The sequence below is a fragment of the Parasteatoda tepidariorum genome, chromosome 4 (assembly GCF_982258835.1).
Source record: "Parasteatoda tepidariorum strain Cologne lab strain chromosome 4, Ptep-v5.0, whole genome shotgun sequence".
Taxonomy (NCBI): Eukaryota; Metazoa; Arthropoda; class Arachnida; order Araneae; family Theridiidae; genus Parasteatoda; species Parasteatoda tepidariorum.
In genome coordinates this window covers 24,850,649-24,871,821 of record NC_141758.1, presented here as the reverse complement: position 1 = coordinate 24,871,821, position 21,173 = coordinate 24,850,649, and the positions used below count along the sequence as shown (strand labels likewise).

The window sequence follows — 21,173 nt, the reverse complement described above, 5'->3', positions numbered from 1 at the left end:
TCATACGCTATAGACCAGTGATTCTCAACCTTTTTTTTGTGGCGGCACACTTTTAACGATTTCGAAATTTGACGGCACACAATGAAAAAAATTAGTTTAAAAGTTGTTTACTTACCTATAATACACTGTGTTAAATAGTTTGTGATAATAGTTTTGAATGTGAAATAAAATAATATGTACTACAAAAGCACATTTATTAAGGGATTAATTATTTCTTTCGACTAATTTTTTATTAGTTAGTAACAGTCTTTTTTTTTGCTAGTTATTAATTGTTAGCTTGTTTTCCATAGTTATTAACTGTTAGCTTTTTTACATTAATTATTATTTTTTGCGATTTCTTGTTAGTTAGTTTTTTGCTAATTATTAATTGCTAGCTTTTCTTTTTTTTTTTGCTAGTCATCCTTTGTTAATTTGTTTTTATAACTATTAATTGCATAGCTTACCTTAATGATTAGCTTTCATTTTCGCTTGGAAGTTAGTACGTATTTAGCTTGTTTTAGCCTTTGTTAATTAATAATTTTAATAGTCATTAAATTTCCTATTAATTTCAACATTTTTTCAAATTGTGTGTCAAACACAATTTAAACACTTCCTTCTTATTTTAAGATTGTCAGAGACAAGACAATCGCCCACAAAGAGATGTTCACGCGGTTAAAGTGCGGAAAAATTATAAAAAATATATATATAATAATATATATCTATAGACTTTTCTTTAATTTAAACTTTACTTGTAATAAAAAAAGCATTATAATTTTTATTGTATCATTTCTAATATTTGGCGGCACATTTTAAGAATTTGGCGGCACACAAAAGTGCCGCGGCACAGTGGTTGAGAATCACTGCTATAGACGGACGGTAGGCCGAAATAGATGGTGGTTGAATGAATTGTGAAAACGTTGAACAGAACAATGTGAAAAGCACGCTTCTGCATAATACGAGGCGAAAATCGAAATAGCAAAGAAAAAAAAAAATCCTTTTCGTAAAGAGAAAATTAAGCATTTTTTAAAAGCACCCAATGAAAAATGCACCTTTAAGGGCTTTTAAAAAACCAAATTCGAAAATAAGCACCTTTAACCACTTTGTAAAAACGCTACGCACCCTGTTAAAAGTATCATAAAACATAAGAAATGCGGTCTATAATTAATTACTCCACAATAAGATACCAAGTCTTCGTTTTAAAATTAACAAAGGATAAACAAAATATACACAAAAAGGGTAACTTGATTCAAGACTAGCTGAATACCCGTTCCTCATACGGGGTGAAGAAGAAAAAATTAGTATTAAACAATATTAAGAAATCATATACGAAATTGAAAGACGTACCAACACAATAAAGCTAAAATAATTCCTTTTTTCTTTAAAAAAATATCATATTTTGTCTTTTTCTGCGACTTTACATTATTAGGTTAAGCTAAACACGTTTTTAGTAGTTCATCTCATGAATTAACAACGATCAAGTAATTTTCTCCGGTATGTATTCTTTATAAGACCGTAATAAACCTTCCAAAGCATCCATATTAAAACCGTACAGAATTGATGTAATTTTAACAGGTGCGAAATAAACTAATATAATAATACATTGTCCCTATATTAGCAAATTTGAATTTGGAACCTTCTAAAACTGCACCAATTACGATAGTATTAGTAGCGTCTATTATCAAAACTAATTAAGCATCATTGGAGTCAACAACAATATGGTGATTTTTTACGCTTCTCTTAAAAGAATAAGTACCATTTCAGTCCTTTCGCTTTTCAGTTCGAAGTTTATTGTTTTTACTTAACTAATTAAACATTACTGGCGTCAATTAATGGCATTTTCTTTTTGGTTCCCCTAAACAATTTAGTACAATATCTCCCTTAAACTTAGCATTTTATTACATAAATTGTTCGTTTTTTAAATTTGAATTTGAACTTATTATTTAAAAATTAACTGAACATCATTGGCGTCAAAATGTAATAAAATTAGTTTATAATGAAGGCTAACGTGCTTATCATTTTTAAAAATCTTAAAACAATGATTTTTGAAAACTAGAAAATAATAATCTAAGAACAATTCACAACCCTTAACATCAACGTTTATTATTTCGGTAAGGGGAGAAAAAAAATTATTTTCCGCAAAACTAATAGTTTATTTAGCTCAAACTTTTATCACCTATTTAGTTATTTCATCTTAAAAGTATCAAAAAACGTAAGAAATGTGGCCTAAAAATAATCGCTTTACATGCACACTTCAGTCGGCGAATTTACACGCTTTTCTTAACTTTGTTCTAACATTTCTCCGTTAATTTTGCTTTTTACAGCATAGCTTTTTTTTTTTCATTTTAAGTAGTTACCTATTACTGAAATTAATCAAGCGTCAATGGTTTCAATAATAGTATGACAAATTTCTAAGTTTCTACTAAGTGATTCAGTACTATTTATCAATCAGTTATGCTTTTCAGTGCATAACTATAAATAAAATAAACATGTGGAAATACTAATTTGGTGGCAGTAGTCCTCAAATGTCACCATGATCACATTCATCATTATCTGGCATAATGAATAAAAAGTAATTAGAAAATTAACAGGCAAAGAATTCTTTTTTATTTATGAGAGCTATAAGTTAGAAAACGTCACTGGTGTTATCGTTAAAATATTTATTTAAACAGAATCGTCTGCAATTTAATTTATGTGAATGAGTGAGTTCTAAACCAATAAGAAAGTTCCATTTTTCAAACGTCTGTCAAGAACTATCTAATAGAAATTTTTGAACGATATTTAGGATCAGGAGCTAAAATTACCCCATCTAACCACTGTCTAAATTTCAGGACTCTAGCGCAAACTGTTTTAGAGTTATTAAGAGAGAAAGACACACTAATTCTTCCTTTTAATATTATGGACGATAACTAAATTTTAAAAAAAATATCGTTATTTCAAATTAATTTTAATAAAATAGATCTATTCTAAAATTCTATTATTATTCCTACGATCTAATACATTTCGACGTTTATTATTTCAGTAAAAAAGAGGGAAAACTCTTTCCGTAAAATTATTTATTTAATACTACTCCTGTGAACTATTTAGTTTCTTCTCTTTTGTCTTAAAAGTTTAATACAAGATAAGAAATGTGGCTTGCAATTGTTCCACAATAAGACAACAAACCTTCATTTTAAATTTTACAAAGAATAGACGAAACTTATATTTAAAATATAATTCTCCTAAAAATAACTAAAGATGTAAAGAAAAAAAAGAGTTTTTTTTCAACAAATTTTAATAAAAATCGATTCTTTTTAAACTTCACCATAACTGTTTCTGTATATAATAATAAAATCGATTCACACTAAAATTCCATCATTAATGTTACAGTAAATTTTGATAAAATCGATTTAAGCCAAAATTCCTTCTTTACTGTTTCAGTAAATTATAACATAATAGACTCACTAAAATTTCCATCATTACCGTTTTACTTAATATTAATAAAATATATTCAAACTAAAGACTAATATGCTTACCATATCGGAAGTTTGGTAACTATGCCTTAAAAAAACAAATGTCGTTTCTAGGGAATAACAATCTATGAGCTGTTCACTGATCTAAAGATCTAAACGTTTATGAATTAGGCACCCCAAAGAAAAACTCTCCTTCCGCAAAAGTTGAACTCCCACGAAAAGTGACGTCACAAGCATCATGGAACTTTCATCCAACGAAAAGAAGGAATGGATGGGGGCAAGGATTCACACCCCCAGTAAATTCCTTTTTTTTTTTCTTACCGTGTTTACAAGAAATTATTAGATAGAGATCTACGCACTTAAAATAAATGATTGAGTGTTAATTTTAGAGAGGAAAAAAAAAGGCACCAACGACGCAGCACACGTGAAATTTGAGTAGAAAAAAACGCAGTGAATATTTTCCTTAAAAAAAAGTCGGGAAAAGAAGATTTATTAAAAGTGTACGGATAGTTTTCATAGTTTGTAGAATGTACAAGATACATTAAGCCTAGTTTCAAAACATTGAGAAAGCTAATGTGGAAGATGAGTATTTTTATTGGGGTGTTTTTTTCCCCCTTGCTAGAGTTTTAAAAACTTACGAATTATAAATACGAAAACTCTAGTAGTACGAAAAGCAAAAAGTTATAGAAGGGGGGAAGGCACCAACGACGTGAAATTTGTGCAGAAAAAAATGCATTAATTATTTTGCTTAAAAAAGTCGTGGGAAAGGAAATTTATATATATAAAAAAAAAAAAGGAAAGTGTACGGATAGTTTTCATAGTTTGTATAATGTACTTGATACATTAGGCCTAATTTTAAAACATTGTGAAAGGAAACGTGGAAGTTGAGCATTTTTACTGGAGTGTTTCTTTCCCCTTGCCTTACGAATAATAAATACAAAACTCTAGTACTAGTACGAAAAGAAAGCAATACTTTAGTAGTACGAAAAGCAATTCTAAACAAAATAATGGCATCATTATGTTTACAATTGAGATTCATTAAAGTTTGTATGAGCAAAACGTAAGAAAAAAGATAATTCCAAGAAGAAAATTTAATATAGAGCTTATATTTGTTTTCCAAACACATTATTGTCGAAGTTCAGGTGCAAACATCGAGAAAACATGCATATACTTTAGCGCTTAATCATTATTATGCATGTTTGGATAACTTGTAATGTGCGTCTGAAATTTAAAAAGGTTAACAAATTTAAATTTTAAAACAAAAAAATATCGCATTATTTTCCAAAAAGAACGTTGACGAAGTTTTGGTACTAAATATTTGAAATTTTGGTACTCTGGTATCGAAAAATTATAAATATATTTCAGTGCATTATTATCATTAAGTAATAAGACTGATAACTTGCCTTTTAAACTTAATTTTTTTAAAGCAATAACCGCAAATCAAAATTCAATAATAAACGTCACGTTGGACTCAAACAAAAACATTGGCGAATTACTACCAACTGTCTACCCATTGAAATTCATGTTTGAAATCCTTTATAAAATTTCTTTCAAAAATTACATTTGAAGGTTTATTTAAACATACAAGCTTCGCAATTATTTACTACATTAAGCAGATTAAATTCAATATAAAAACTTAATATTTTAAATACGTTGGCGTCATGTTTCATGATGAATTTCTGTATAAAAAGCGATGGGAAAATCATTTCATTATTAACCGGATCTTATGGAGGGAAAAAAAAACTCATAACTAGCACAATTAAATTACGTTTAGATTAATAATATCAACGATTTTAAAAAGACTTAAAAAATATCTAACATTCTTTGTTTTTCAGAAAACTTGGTTCAAAAACACATAAACCAAAATATATTGTTTAGATCTTGAAAGGAAGAAAAAAAATAGACCAAGACATTTTTTCAGATATTAATTAAATTACACCAAGCTTATTATAGGTAAAAATAATTAATACTCATGAAATTTGCTTACAACCTCTTTATTAATTAGATTTCTCAAAATCATATTCCACGAGTCGAAATTGAGTTGATTGTTACGAATTCCAACCAAAGAAAATATTATTCTTAACGTTTTTTTAATACTAGTGAACAAATAAAAACTTTTTTTTTTTAGTTCTTAACAGCATATCCCGGAAAATTATTGCATATCAGCAATAACATAACAATACTTCATCTAGTGTATTTGTGATATATTCCAGACTTAGAGGGTGGGGGGACGTAAGTGTTGTGAGTCATCATTTGGGACAAGGGATATTTACTGCTTACGCAGGGCATATTTCCAAATAACAGAAAATAGAATACTGATACCAAACAGAATGAATCAGATATTCTATAATTTTTATTTCTATTTTGCATAAAACCTACTATATTATATCATTAGTTGAGTTACAATGTGAAATACCCTGAAAATTTTATATGCAAAAAATCAATATAGAGATCAATTTATGTATCGTACATGTTTCATATTTAACATAATTTTTCGAAATAAGATTTATAATTATATTACCTAGTGATGACAAAAATCAAACCTTAATAGTGTAGTTTAAGAAAAAAATTCGTTTTTCAAAAATCGCGATATTGGGTAATAAAATTGCGTGAATATGAATCGAGATAGCGGATTTTTTTTAAACCGCGTGAATGCGAATCGCGATGCAAGATCGCGTGTATATGCATCACAATGCGTTGTTTTTAAATCACGCATAAATATTAAAAATCAATTATAGATATTACAAACGCGTAAATACGAATCGCAATATTGGATTTTGAAAATGCGTGAATACGAATCGCTGCACTGGATTTTAAACTCCCAAGAATACAATTCTCGACACTGGAATTTCAAAAAGCGTAAATGGAAATCGCGATATTGGATATTTAAATCTCGTAGATATGAATCGCGATGTACGATTTTTATATCGGGTCAATATGAACCGAGACGTTTTAACTTTTAAATAAAGGAAATACGAGACTATGTTTGATATTAAAATCCTGTGAATAAGAAACGAAATAGTAGCGGTTTTTCGGCGCAAGTTCCAAGTATTCAAAATGGCGAAAAATCACCAAATCTATTTAATAAAATTGGCGGATTTCCGCCAGCTGGCGGAAGAATCATATGTATTTAAATGTCTCATTAACTTAAAGTGACCACACGTCCCGATTTTGGCGGGACAGTCCCGCTTTTTAGTGGACTGTCCCGCGTCCCGCCGATTTTTAAAAATGTCCCGCTTTTTAGAAAATATCTGCATTTCTTATTTTAAATGTACTGTAAAAATATATTACCTATTATTTATTAAGTATTATGGTGAATATAAAGAAATAAAAAATACGTTAGGGAAAGCACGTAAAGCATGCAGAGTAAACTAAATTAGGCAATGTACCGAGTTAGATTTACTCGGTGGTGTTCGATCATTGTCGTTACGTCTCGGTTTAATTCAGATAAGTGCAGACAGTGCAGTTTGTTGTTTTCAATTTGACGTTTGGTTAGACTCATTATTTGATTGACGAAGATAGTGATAGAGCAATAGTCGCCACAACGTAACGGTCAATAAGGCAAAATTTAATACTCTTTTTTAGCCTTTGTAGTAAATTTTTTATTCATTTCTAGTATTTACCCACAGAATAAAAGATGAGTAAAAAAAGAGAATGCAAATTTAATGAAGAGCTAAGCAGAGAATTTCAATTTATTAAAAAAACCAAAAAAGACTATATGGTACGGTGTGATAAATGCAATGCTGAATTTTTGGCCTCATATGGTGGAAAAAACGATATTATTAAACATCTAGCGACAAAGAGGCACAAAAGATTTTTGAATAATGCCGCTTCCTCGTCTGAATGGAACAGTTTTTTCGCACTGCTAGCTTTGGCAACTCGGAAAAACAGCTAGCATTAGCGGAAGGGCTATTTGCTTTCCACACCATAAACCTTGATCTCGAAATCAAAGTTTCAGATCAATGAATTCTACGTCGCAAATGATCAAAACATTATACGACAAAAAATATGCATGTGCAAGGACAAAAACCGAAGCAATTATTTGTAATATTTTTTCACCATATTCGTTTTCACAATTGCAGAAAGAATTAGAAAAATGCGCATTTATATCCATGAATTCTGATGCTTCCAACCACAAAGATTTAAAATTATTTCCCACAATTGTTAGATTTTTTGATCCAGAAACAGAAATTAAATATAGAATATTAGATTTTGTTTCATTGCCGAGTGAAACTTCACAAATAATTTTTGATTCAGTAAGTACTATTTTAAAAAAGAATAATTTGAACATATGAAATGTTACAGATGAAAAAATTAAATGTTGGTTATCTGCAAATGTGGAAACAGATAAAAAATGGACCGAGTTATTCCTTCATTTTAAACAGAATAATATTCCTTATCAAAATATTTTGAAAATCGCAGTTGAACATTAAAACTTTAAAAATCTATTTTAAGTGTAAAATATAATTTGACCAGTTCATGTGAAATATTTCACGACATTTTAATAAATGATCCGAATCTATTGCTAAGTATTCACTCAGATCAAAAATATGACCGTGAAAGCAAATCAAAACTTTTTTTAAATAAAAAATTTAATTTGATTAAAAATCATGATGTTCAAATTATTATTTTTTACAAATATTTTTATTTTTACCAATAATTAATAATACGTACATTTTTGTACAAGTATATGAATGTATACAATAAAATATATATATAAATAAATTTTAATTCTCATTTCATCCCATTTGTCCCGCTTTGTCTCAATGAAAATGTGGTCACTTTACATTAACTTGATTTCACCAAAAATTCAAAATTTAAATCATAGAATCCGGAACTTCGAGTAAATTTCATTGGATTACGAGTTTTTGATTCACGGAAGTCCTCGAACCAATGATCTTGAGAAACGCGGAATTCCGCGATATTGCGGACATTAAGCACTCATTACATATGAGTTTGGGCTTATTTTTGGAAGACAAAACCTACTCAAGATTATTCAGATAACGATGAGCTTTAGTGGAATGTTTAAGAGAGGGGAAAAAAGTAGTCCTGAAATCTTATTTCGGTGATGGGTAAATTCTATCTTAGTTCATTTTGAGATACAGGTTTGGTATAGATGGTTCTAACCAGCATTGGCGTAACATGAAGAGGAAACCACGAAAACCTCCCACGGTTAGCTGACGGCAAGGAGGACTCCAACCCATGATCCGCTGAAGATTATTCTACGTCAGCCCTGTGGTCCGCGCGAGCACGGTGCGGAATTCATATCCACCAGCCATCGCTGGTATTCGAACCCGGGTTACTTCATTAGGTTGCAAGCGCTCGATCCCCTGAGAAATTTATTAAGTGGGGGTTCCTCAACCATTAAGAGTTCTATAGCCAAGAAAAGGGGGACACGCTGGGGTAGATAGCAACAATCTCATCACTTATTCATGTATCCTGTGTTGTTTTTGCGGTTAGTATACATGCAGTCATGTGGGCTCCGAATCATTCCCTACTTTTAATATCCCTATAAGAATTCAAGATAAAGGGAAAAAACCATCAAAGCTCTTAAAAAACCACAAAAATTTTCATACCCATCTTGTAATCTGAAGCAAGTCGAGAGCTAAATTTAGCCAACAAAGATGCATATGGTCCCTTCCACTTTCGAATTCCAGACACCCTTAGTGTCTACCCCCAACCCCCCAGATGGGGTCCCAGACAGGCTTATATATTTATTTAGCGCAGGATATGTCACCCCAAAAGGAAACTTCTATCGAAAAAGGCTTAGTCACCGACACAGTGTACCCATAAGCACGAGAGAAATTACTTCCCCCCCCCCTCCTCTTTACAGGGAATAAGATATTATTATTTACAAATCAAAGAAAGAGTGGTGTTGTGAAACCCTATCTTGGTATTCAAAGCCCGAATTTCAACTATTTGTTTTTTCAGGAAGGTAGCGATTAAGTTACAAAAATTAAATTAATATAATATACATAATACTACAAATAAAATTCAATGAACTACAATTCATCGATATTATATAAAACGCGAATACGTATGTACAAAAATTTTTTTTTTTTATTTATGTAATTTACATAATACTATGTAATTCCAATGAATATATATTTCATTTGCATTTATAACTTCTGCTAACATCATTTAATTTGGCACGTCAACATTTTTAAAGAGTGAAATTTTTCTAAAATGTCACCTAACATGCTTTGCCCATTAACTAATTATTTCAAAAGTTAGCAACAAAATTTTTTTTTAATATATTAGACATAAAACTAAAAATAAATTTAAATTAACTATATTTCCTTTACGTAATTACTACTTCAGCACACACCTTGTTATTTGGCATGTCAACATGTTCATTAAAGTAAAAAATTTTTAAAATACCACCAAACATGCTTTGCGCATAAGCTTATTAGTTCAAAAGTTAGAGGGGGGAGAAAAAAAGGTTTGTAGATTTATAGGGCTATTGACTTAAAGATCATGTTACACCATATTTGAGGTTGTTGGGGCAATTTAGTTATAAGCATAAGGGTTACATCACGCTGTTCGTTAGTATTATTTCGGTGTAGGTTATTTTTTTTAAACAGTCCTGTTTAATAAAATCCTTATTAAAATAATTTAATAACATTTTAAAGTAATATGATACAGGTAAAATAAACTATTGGAAGAAAAGACAGATGTTCTGTAACTCAATACCAATGATGATACTTGTTTATACTTGGAAGCCCGTTAAGTTGACCTCATTTGTGTATCAAACTGGCAAAAACAACTAAATACCCTCTTTAAAACTTGACCACTCGTGTAAATGAGATCAAATAGTTGTTAAACAAGTGGTTAACTTTAAACCAAAAAGATATCTAAAAGCATACTGAAATCAAGTCAAATTATATGTCAAGAGTTTGGGGCAATAGAGTGATAAGCCACACATTTTTAGAGTAAATTGTCTCTTAGTAAATGTTTTCTTCATTTTGACGTGATAACATCACATTATTAGACATCAGTATGCTTTTCAAAAAAAGGTTTCACCAAAAAAGGCTGCATTAAATAATTTTAAAATGCCGATAGTTCAATTGGAACAAGGTAACGAAAATCTTTAGGGTCAAAATAATCTTTTTTTTTTTTTAATGGATCAGAAGATTCAGAACGAATAGTTGTAATTAAAAACAACTTTTTAGAAATCTACTTTTATTTCATGACGTCAAAATAAATCTTAAGGTTATAAAAAGTCCATGAATATGATCATCGCTGGAGCAAGGGTGGAAGAAAAAAAAAATCAGTGACTTCGATATGTTTAAAAATAAACTGCCTTCGTATATCGCTCATTTTACGTTTTGCATACGAGAAAATACAAAACGTTTTATTATTGAAAATAAGTCTGAAAATTTCAAGGGTACTTTAAAATTAGAAACTGCGGGATGAAAACTGAGAGGGGGGGGGGATAAGTCTCTCTTGGCAGCAGCTTTAAATTTAAGGAGCCAATTAATTTTTACATTGAAGAAGAAAAAAAAAATGAAGACTACAAAATCCTGGAAACCAAGTAAACTTTGCTTAAACAAAACATTTTAGAAAAATACAGAATCTTTAGTCAATGTTATTTTTTATTTTAAGTATATTAAATATTTCATTAATTTGATTCTAAAAACTTATTTAATTTTTTTCCAAACTAAGTGCTTTGAGCCGCAATGACTCAGGTGATGGAATTTTCGCATCCTAAAGAGGTGCACCAGGTTCGAAACCCAACGGTGACTAGTTGATGCGAATTCTGTTCTCGGCTTACACCGACCACAGTGCTGACGTAAAATTTCTTCAGTAGTAGGTTGATCATGGATTAGAGTCCCCTAGCCGTCGGACTAACCGTAGGAAGTTTTCTTCTCTGTGTAACACAAATGCGAGCTAGATCCATCAAAAAGTCCTCCAACAAGACTAGTTTGTCTTAATGCCTGATCCGGGAGTTCTCGTCTTCTAGGTTGAATTCAAAATTTACAAGGCAACGGAGTTGAGCATTGATAGAAGTAAACTTAGAATTGGGTCGGCTGTTAAACACTGATTATTAAATATTAAGGACTTACTCAGAAATTGCGGAAATGACTTACACGTAGTTTAATTTTCAAGGAGGACTAAATTATTTGCAGTATTATCTTATAATTTGAAACAATATGTTATTTAAATTCAATCACAAAAAAAATAAACAAATACGTTTAAATTGATAAGACATGTTTTGAGAAACAATAAACAGCAATACTTAGATTATATATAAGTGAAAGACATCAACGGTAAATAAAATTTGTCTAAAAAAGCAGTGCCATACTTTGACCAAAAAATTTTAATTTTTAGTCTGGCGCCAGTGGCCGGTAGACAAATAACTTGTTAGCCACTTTTCCTCAAACCATATGGGTGTGACAAAAAGCCAATTCAATAATAAAAATAATATAAAAATGTGATAAAATTTAGTTAAACTTACCGACGTTAAAGTCAAAATATTTGAATTGTTCAAGAACTTTCTTTCCACCATCAATTGATGGATTCGGATCGATTAAAATTTTGAATTGATCAATCAGACATTTGACATTTTAGAGAAAATTCTGCTCTCTATTCTTCTTGTAAATTGATGTACTTTTATAATTAAACGATTTTTTTTATTAAAAAAAAAACGATGGGGAAAAGTGATCGGTCGTTTATTTAACTTAAGTCGCCACTTTCTTTTGTTGACTCGCCTCGTGGCGAGTGGGATTTTACAATGGTACTGAATTATAGAGTGAGTTTTCCCGCAGTATCGGATATTTGTATGAATAGAAATTCGTTCTACAATTTGTTTTGCAAACCAGCGTTTAATGATTAAAAAGTAACTGAAGATCATCGATCTATTTCAGTACAACAACGAGGTGTAACTTAGAGCAGCAGTTCCAAATGTTTTTTACCAACGGAATCCTTTCGGCGAAACCTGACTTTATAAATAAAGTGTATTTAAGTAATTGTGAATGTTAAAACCTATAGAATTTTGATGTTATTAGGAAAACATATTTCCTTACTAAACTATTTAATTTTTTAAAATTTTAATTTGAAAAGCACGTTTGGAAATACTAATGCAATATTTTATAAGTGCTTGTTCGTTTTTTTTTTTTGTAAATATATAATTTGTTCAGTATATTGTTATTAGAAACATTTTCTTTTAAAAATCTCAATTATATTTCATTGGAATTTTATTTGAAATAATTTCATAAAAACAACCGAATAATTTAATAAATTATAAATTATAGGTTAGATCTAAATATAATTTATATTATAAAAATACTAACTCGCGGAACAGTTTTAATTCTTCCTCGGAACCATTGAGGAACACCGTTTGGGAACCGCCAACTTAAAGATCGCAGTGATAATTGCATTTGATGTATAGAATAAATACAGTAAAATCGATCAGAGATCTACTATAAAAAAAGGGAAAACAAACTTGTAGCTAACACTCAACAAAACATAAACTTAGGAAGTAAGTTTAAACATCCGGCTTCCTCCATCACAAGGTCAAATTTTAAAAAAATAAATAAATAAATAAAAAATTATGTACAGAAAATATGATTTTCATGATTATTAATTAAGATTTAGATTAATAATTAAAAATCAGATTAATCAATAATTTTTGATGTCAATTAAGCATTTATTTTTATAATAATTAATTTGCGCATTATAGATAAATTTTTTATTCGTCAACATTAAAAATGGCTACCTTTAGGCCAGTTCGTTTCTTAACCTTTTGAAGCAGAATCTTAGACATTTTTCATTATTTTGTATTAATTTACGTCAAAATAAGTTAAATATATTAGGCATTTTAATAATTCATGGTTATGAAATACAGCACTTGTTTTTCTGCGTTAAAGGTATTAACTATGTTAAGAATGTAACAAGAATAACGCTTTTAAAATTTTATTTACTTTAAAACAAAAAGTCAAATATGTAATAGAAATAACGCAATTAAACTCTTGTTTGTCATAGGACTACTATTAGCTTTTTTCCCAATTAATTCAATGCGCATTTACGTGCAAAGCTTATTGTAAATATTGTGCAATTTTGTCAGAGTCTGCCACGTTTTAACAAACTCTCCAATTTTTCAACGAACTAAAACCAGAAAAGCAAACGACTTTAAAATGTGTAAATATTTGTTCTACTCCATTACAATTGTTTACGAAATATTCCAAATTTACTCCAATCAAACGCCTCTTTGGTGCGAACCGCCAAATATCTTAAGTCATATGACAAAAACTTCCTTTCTTTCCTCTGCGTAGGTAAAATCGTCTCATTCTTGCGTCAATTAAAGAAAAACGCTGATAGATTTTTTTTTAAATGTAATTTCAAGGTAATACCACGAAGCTACCGAGCAAAAACTAAAACGAAAAAAACTGAAAAATCCCAAAGCGTTTCTGAAACGTAAAAAAATAAACTAAGATTCCGCTTCCAGAAATCCTGCGACACAGTTTTCGTTCGGTTATTCAAGGACTTTTAAATCTCGTGATGTTGGCAAGGTATCGACGTAAACACACCTTGGGGGCAGAAGAAGAAATACGAAGCTTAAAAGACGTCACGAGTTTTAGAATATTTACAGGGGTTAAATAGGTAATTTGGGTATCAAAATATCACGGTATTCGATATGGGTATTGGATGATTAAATTTACCAATACGCAAATTTGGGCGCAATAATCAATAGATCTTTACGATAATTCGACACGAAAAGGTAAAGTAATCGCAATCATTTGAAGAAAGCTTCAGAACACCTTGAAAAATAATGATATTCGAGATCGAAACAAGTATAAATTGCTAGTTTAATGATAAAAACGTGACGTAAACAAGGCAAAAATATTTTATTTCCTGCGTTGTTAAATTTGATCTCACAAAAAAGTTACTAATAATTGAAAAAAATTTAATAATTATATAATTAAAAGACAAATAGTAGTTTAAATTACCCCTGTTAAAGATATTCCAGATCGATTTTCGTAAATTTAAGAAACGTTCTGAATCTATTTTAAAAACAGAAATATGTTTGTCTTCCTTTGTAGAAACGAAATTTAATGAAAACGATTTCATAAAATACTTATTAGCCCTTAAATAATAAGAATAAAAATATTTTCTTCAGATTAATCTTACATTTTATGCAATTTATTTAGATATGTGATTGTTTGGAGAGGAAATTATCTAAAAAAAAAAAAAAAAATTTCTCACTGTGCAGTTTTTTTTTCCTTCAGTACTAAATTTTTCTTTTTGTATGTACACAGAACACAAATAAGACCCATAAGTAACATTTACCCAAAGTACTTTCTACCCAAAAGTAACATTTATAAAATTTCGACAGAAAGAAAAATTTTTTATAGAATAAATGTTTTTCCCATCAAAACATAAACGAATATACAGGGTGTTTATAAATTCCCGGACCCATTTTGATGTTTAATAACTCATAAAATAATGAAGATATAAACAAACTTATGGCATTTATTGATATTGATAGAATAACTCATATATTATCCTTTTCATGTTTGAATATATTTACTTTGTAAATATCGTCTGCGAGTGTGGTTAATTTCAGATAATTGGGTATACTATAGCCTACGTCACAGGTTGTGTTATTCCTACTAAATTTAACCCATGATCTGCATTTTCTGCGAGCCTAACTTCAAGCCACAAATAAACAAACGAAGTGTTTGCTCGTTTAAATAGCTGCTCGCCAGATTTTATTGCATTATAAAGAAAAGTAATTGATATTCGATTTTTGATTAATAATTGATTTATGTGGATAGTGGCATTTATGTGGATAGTGGCATAGAATTTAGCATTGCGTCATGGTAAATGTTATTCCTACTAAGTGGAAGTAGTTGTGTTTTTTTTATATTATACCCAATTTCATTTTCCAGTTCAAATATCTGTACTTTTCTAAATATCGTCTGCTTATTAATTGCATTTTTCTCTTTTGTTTTTGGCAACTATTGCAACGTTATGTTTACTTTTGATGTGTTTGTTCTATGTAGTACTTTTCTATGTGCACAACCGCAATAGCCTCTGTGGATGCCGACATGCCGTTACCTGGCGTGAAATTGACTTTCGACTTGATATTCTCCGTGCGAAGAAGGGGGCACACGTGGAAGTTCATTGACAAGGGCCATGAAACTTTCTGAGTCTATCTAACCATTTATGTTATTTATTTTAATCTATCTTTATTATTTTATGAGTTATTAAACATCAAAATGGGCCCGGGACTTTATAAACACCCTGTATATAAAAAGCATATTCCTCTTTTTTCACACTTTACATCGCATCAACAACAAAAAATTAAATTCGCAAAATATACGGTAATAACTGAAAAAAGATTGAAGGTAAAATCACGTGTATTTACGACGAAATATCATGATTCGAGATACAAGTCTTGAATTGATTGAAAAAAACGATAGAATTATCGCTTCAAATAGTGAATATTTAAGTGCGAGATTTGGATAATCCGTATCATAACAATATAGGGATTTCAAAGAATCAGGTAAAAATCAACAGCAATAATTGTCAAAAAGAAAACCGATCGAAACGCCGCATGGATTTAGCGCAAATCGAGACACTTCTCGATAAACATTAAGAACATAATAATCAAAAGGAAAAAATAAACTCATTATTTGCTAGATAGTACTAACAAAGAAACTTTTTACAACGTATTTGACCTATCCAGAACAATCTGTAAAAGTGCTTTCTCTGCCGATTTACTGCTGTTGCAGGAAAAGCTATCTGGTAATATATTTCAAGTTATTAGGTCATAGAAATTAAACAAAAAAATAGAAGGGAAAAAAATAAATTTTTCATTATTATTATTACTAAATAAAGCAAACCACCTAAGGTAGATAGTGACGAATAATAATAATGATAATCCACTTTAAAATGAGCATCTTTTGAGAAAAAATTAATTTTATTCATTAAGATTTATTTAAAGGGTATACACAGAATTATTTAAACGGTACAATAAAATCGTGAAATGAAAGATTTCATAAAAATATTAAAGGTGGAAAATTAGTGAAGCAGATTTACTTTTAATGGTAAAGAATAAACATTAAAAGTAATATTTCAAAAGTTAATTTTTCTTCATCCAAACAAGCTGTATTTAACCATATAAAGATTAAGAATCAAAACTTGGAAAGCATTTGAAAAGACAAAATTAAAAATAATATATATTTATCTCTTTTTTAAATTATATAATATTCTTAACTATTGCTTAGTTGTGTAAATAAAAAAAGCACTTCACTATATTTAATAATATAAATATTTAAGAAACTTGATCACATTTTATTTATAAGCAGAACCATGCATTACAACTTAAAGGGGAAAAAATTATATAAAAATCTGTAGATAAATTTAAAAATCTTGTTTTTTCCATAACCAGTTATTTTAATGTTCATGGCAATTATGAAAAAAGAGTTTATAATAAAATGACGTTAAGAAGTTTTGAACACCACACATCAGAAAGATCCTGGGTTCGAATCCCGGACAAGGCATGAGTGTTCTTTAGCTCTCTGTACTATCTGTTCTTACTGTGGGAGCAAAGCAACGTTGGGCCACCGTAATATGGTGCCCCAGGAAGTGTGGCCAACAAATTTGTTCTACTCAGTCTCTTACTCCCCCCCCCCCTTAAAGACATAAGCATAGATCAACAAAGTGATATTTATTAACATATCGATGACGTCAAAAAAAGAGAAACGACTGATAAATAATCTTAAATTTCCACTTTGAGCTGTTGAAGTAAATTCTACGCTTAATCTTAAAATAACAGTAAGTTTAACTTGTAACGAACGTTTTGTTTAAAAAATAAGATAGGAAAAAAAAAAGGCATTCAGCTAAGAATAGTTAAAGAGCAGGAATGAACAAACTTATTTATGTTATGAATACAGCTTTTAAAGTTATATATAACTAACTTAAAGTTAACTTTTTTGTTCGAAAGTATGTGTGTGGGCAATTAGGTATGCTTCTGAAAAACTAAAATCTCTATTTTTGGAGCTTACTCAATACACACTAAAGATCAAATGAATTATGCTTTATTTTACTCAATGTTGGGAAAAATATCAACAATCCCGTATTTTCAAAAATTCATTTAAAAAAAAAATCTTGTTTTTTGTCTGAAGTTTCAATTAAATGCGCGGAGCAAAATGTTTATTTTTAGTATTAGAAAAATTGTACAAGTTTTCAAATTGATTTAGTACGCGTTTTCTTTTTTAAATATAACGCGTTAAAAATGAAGTTTCATTGTGTAACATTGAAAAAAGACATTTTGTGTTGTGTCCAGTTTCGTGTCCACGCGCATTTTGAGTTTTAACTATTTTCAGATGCGTATTTTCACTAATGTTGTACCAGACTTTTTATCAAAAATTAAAAAAAATTAGAGATGATATGTTTTACAGACAATCGAAATAACTGCACACCAAATTTAATATGGTTAGATGGCTCAGAAAAAAATCTGATACGGCTAATTAAAAAACTTAAGAAAATTCGCCTGTAGAATAACTTTTTAGAGAAGGCTGGGGCTCACCCAGAGATGTCAAACATAATGAAGAAGATAATATGCAGCTCTCTCAATTTTTACATACAGTATCAATGTTGTATTTCATTATTATGAATTCATTTTATGGAGTATTATTTTATTTAAGAATACGACGCAAAATAAGCTGAGAATAACTTCGTTTTAGATAAGATTCTGACTTTTAAATGACACTTCAGTCAGATGTTGCTATACTGCGCTAAGTTCAAAGCAGAAAATAAATTAAATAATTCATTCAATAGGGAAAAAATTGAGCTCTAAAAATAATACCCATACACAAAATTTAAAAAAATGACGTTCAACATAGGAGACACCACTAGAGTATCTATCACGTGATTAAAAGAAGAAACATCACTAGGATATATCTCTCTTGGTTAAAAGAAGAAACATCACTAGGGTATCTCTCTTGTGGCTAAATGAAAAAAACATCACTAGGGTATATCTCTTGTGGTTAAAAGAAGAAACATCACTAGGATATATCTCTCTTGGTTAAAAGAAGAAACATCACTAGGATATATCTCTCTTGGTTAAAAGAAGAAACATCACTAGGATATATCTCTCTTGGTTAAAAGAAGAAACATCACTAGGATATATCTCTCGTGGTTAAAAGAAGAAACATCACTAGGGAACCTCTCTTGTGGTTAAGAAGCCGATGCTTATAAAGACAGCACATATTTGGGATTTATGTTTTTTCAAAATTTATATTTTATTCATTGAGTTTTTTAACAACTTTGCCAACAATACAAATAAAAGGGCAGGGTTAGATAGCAAAATTTCCCTGATAAAAACATTTTCTTTTTATGACTGAGATAGAAAGAAGACTCTTAATAAAAGAATTACATTGTAGCTTTCAACATTTGAAATCTGTAAATGCATTCAGGAAGAACTTGCGTACTTTATGATTCAGAAAACAAAAGAATAGACCTACTTATTAAATGAACTAAACACAGCAGCGAATTCTAATAAATTAATGTCAGATCTTATCATTAATGTAACTGTTTAAAAATCACCTAAATTGTTTACTATTTGCCCAATGAAGCATCTCTTTCTAATCCTAATCCGATTAAACAACTTTCGAGAAAAGAAAAAAAGCAATAGAGAAATTAATTTTACAATTAAATTTCATAAACTATTTTAGAAATACATTGAAACATCTCCTAGTTTATTAACCATTAAAAACATCGTCGAAACAAACTATTAAAATGATTTCTCGTATTCACATTCATGTCTTGCGTACTACTGTTATAGCGTTTTTAAGGCAGGAGAGGTTCATAAATTAAGGTGGAAAAAAAAATCAAGGATTAATCAAGAGAAAATTGTAAGATTTCAAGGACATTGGATTGAATTTCCGCATACCTTGTTTCAAAGGGTTAATTATATAAATGCTCAAAATATGTTGAAAAACAATACCATAAATTAAGTTATTAATAGAAAAATATTCACTTATTTTAAGAAAGCTTTGTGATTAAAAAAAAACTCAGATCTAAAATTTTTGCATGAGGTCATGGCTTTGTGAAATTCTGAAAAGTTAATTCATTTTCTGCATCTAAAATTAGCATAAAATTGTGTTTTTTTTCTTCTGCCTTTGTGAAAAAGATAAATACCATATCGTCAAAAACATGAATTGTATTAATTTAATGAAGCTATAAACAGTTTTCCAATGGAAGAATTTTTACGCAGGATCTATATAAGAAATAAAAAAAAGATTGCGAATGGTTTGTTTTTAAGATATTTTGTGAAGCATAGCGTTTTTAAGGTAAAATAATTGCAGGTAAAATAATTAATTAAAATAAATGCAACGTGTGAAGAGTGCTTTTACGGACAATTTTTTCCTAAACAGACCTTAAAACTTAATTTTTCGCGGCTGACTTCAAAATAAAATGTTAATTTTTTCAGTACCATAAGAATATAAAACATCAATTAGAAAACACTACAAATTTGTTATTTATATATAAAAAATAAGGAATATATCAAGCAAAAGACAATACTTTTCACTAAAACAGACATTTTTCCATTAGTGAATATCGATCTGTAGTAGTAACTGTTATAACTATTACGTACTATTAACTAATACGTATAATTATAACACTGTTATTATAACGTATAATTATTACGTACTATTTAAACTATTTATGTAGTACTATTTTTTTTATTTTTTTCAAAAAAATCAATTAACCATAAAATATCTTAAGATGGTCATAGGAATCTAAATTTTTTTTCTCTGTTGAAAATTTCATTATTTATCAAATAAAAATTTTAAAATTTTTTAAGTTTCTTAAATGAACTAAATAGGAGAGAATTTTGCTTTTGTCAGACCAAAAACAAAAAAACGCCGGGGGCATCATTTTCGAAAAACTTGAGGGGCGATCATTTCGGCGGTAATTAAACCGAAATTCACATTTCTTATGGTTTTCGCTTTTGTCTATTTTCCCTTTTTTTTAGTTCATTTGAAAGAAGTAGTCTTAAAATTGGAAAGACGGTGAAATTTTGATAGGCGATAAAATGGCAACTAATTTTGTTTTTTATAACAATTTACCATTACAATTGTTATTTGTACTGGCAACAGGCACGGTGCTGCAGTTGAAATTCGAGCTAGATAGAAAGTGACTGAAATTTCGATTAACGATAAATTCGATTTGGCGACAGAATAACTATAAAGTCAGTTAAACCATTGAAATTTGGATGACAAATGATAACATCTCTTCATACGAGCAAGCTTTTTTGACACGTTTTTTAAATATATTATTAACTTAAGTTTTGAAAATACTTTTTATAAGTTTACACACACGTATAATTTTGAAATTTAGGACATTTGTTGATCGTGAAATATCATCGATGCATCATAAGAAATGAGAGATGAATAACTCTGCATTAATTAACTTTTACAAATTACCTCCTTCCAAGTACTATTTTTAATATCTTACTACATTATAACTATAATTTTATAATTATAACCGTCGTTGAACAGCTGACCCAATTTTCATGGGTTTACGACTACTAATGTTCAACTCCGTGGCCTTGCAATTTCGAACCCAATCCAGAAGACAAGGGAACTCCTGGATCGAGTATTGGGATAAATTTGCCTTCGTGGAGGACTTTTTGATGGAGCTAACCCACATTTGCGTTATATGGAGAGGAAGGCCACGAGAACCTCCCAGGGTTAGTCTGACGGCAAGAGGACTCTAACCCATGATCCGTCA

The 21,173-nt window shown here is 29.6% G+C and overlaps 1 protein-coding gene across 4 annotated transcripts in view; it reads right to left on the bottom strand.

Moving 5' to 3' along the window:
- Positions 1-21,173, bottom strand: part of LOC107455266 (uncharacterized) — a 103,325-nt gene that overhangs the window by 15,698 nt on the left and 66,454 nt on the right. The window contains exon 1 of one of the 4 annotated variants that reach the window (XM_043051652.3): positions 3,492-3,666. The exons of the other annotated variants lie outside the window; for them this stretch is intronic. Within the exon in view, the coding sequence (XP_042907586.2) occupies positions 3,492-3,494 (3 nt within the window). The 5' untranslated portion in view covers positions 3,495-3,666. Of the gene's footprint in view, positions 1-3,491; positions 3,667-21,173 lie in introns of those variants that run through there. 4 annotated transcript variants of the gene reach the window in all.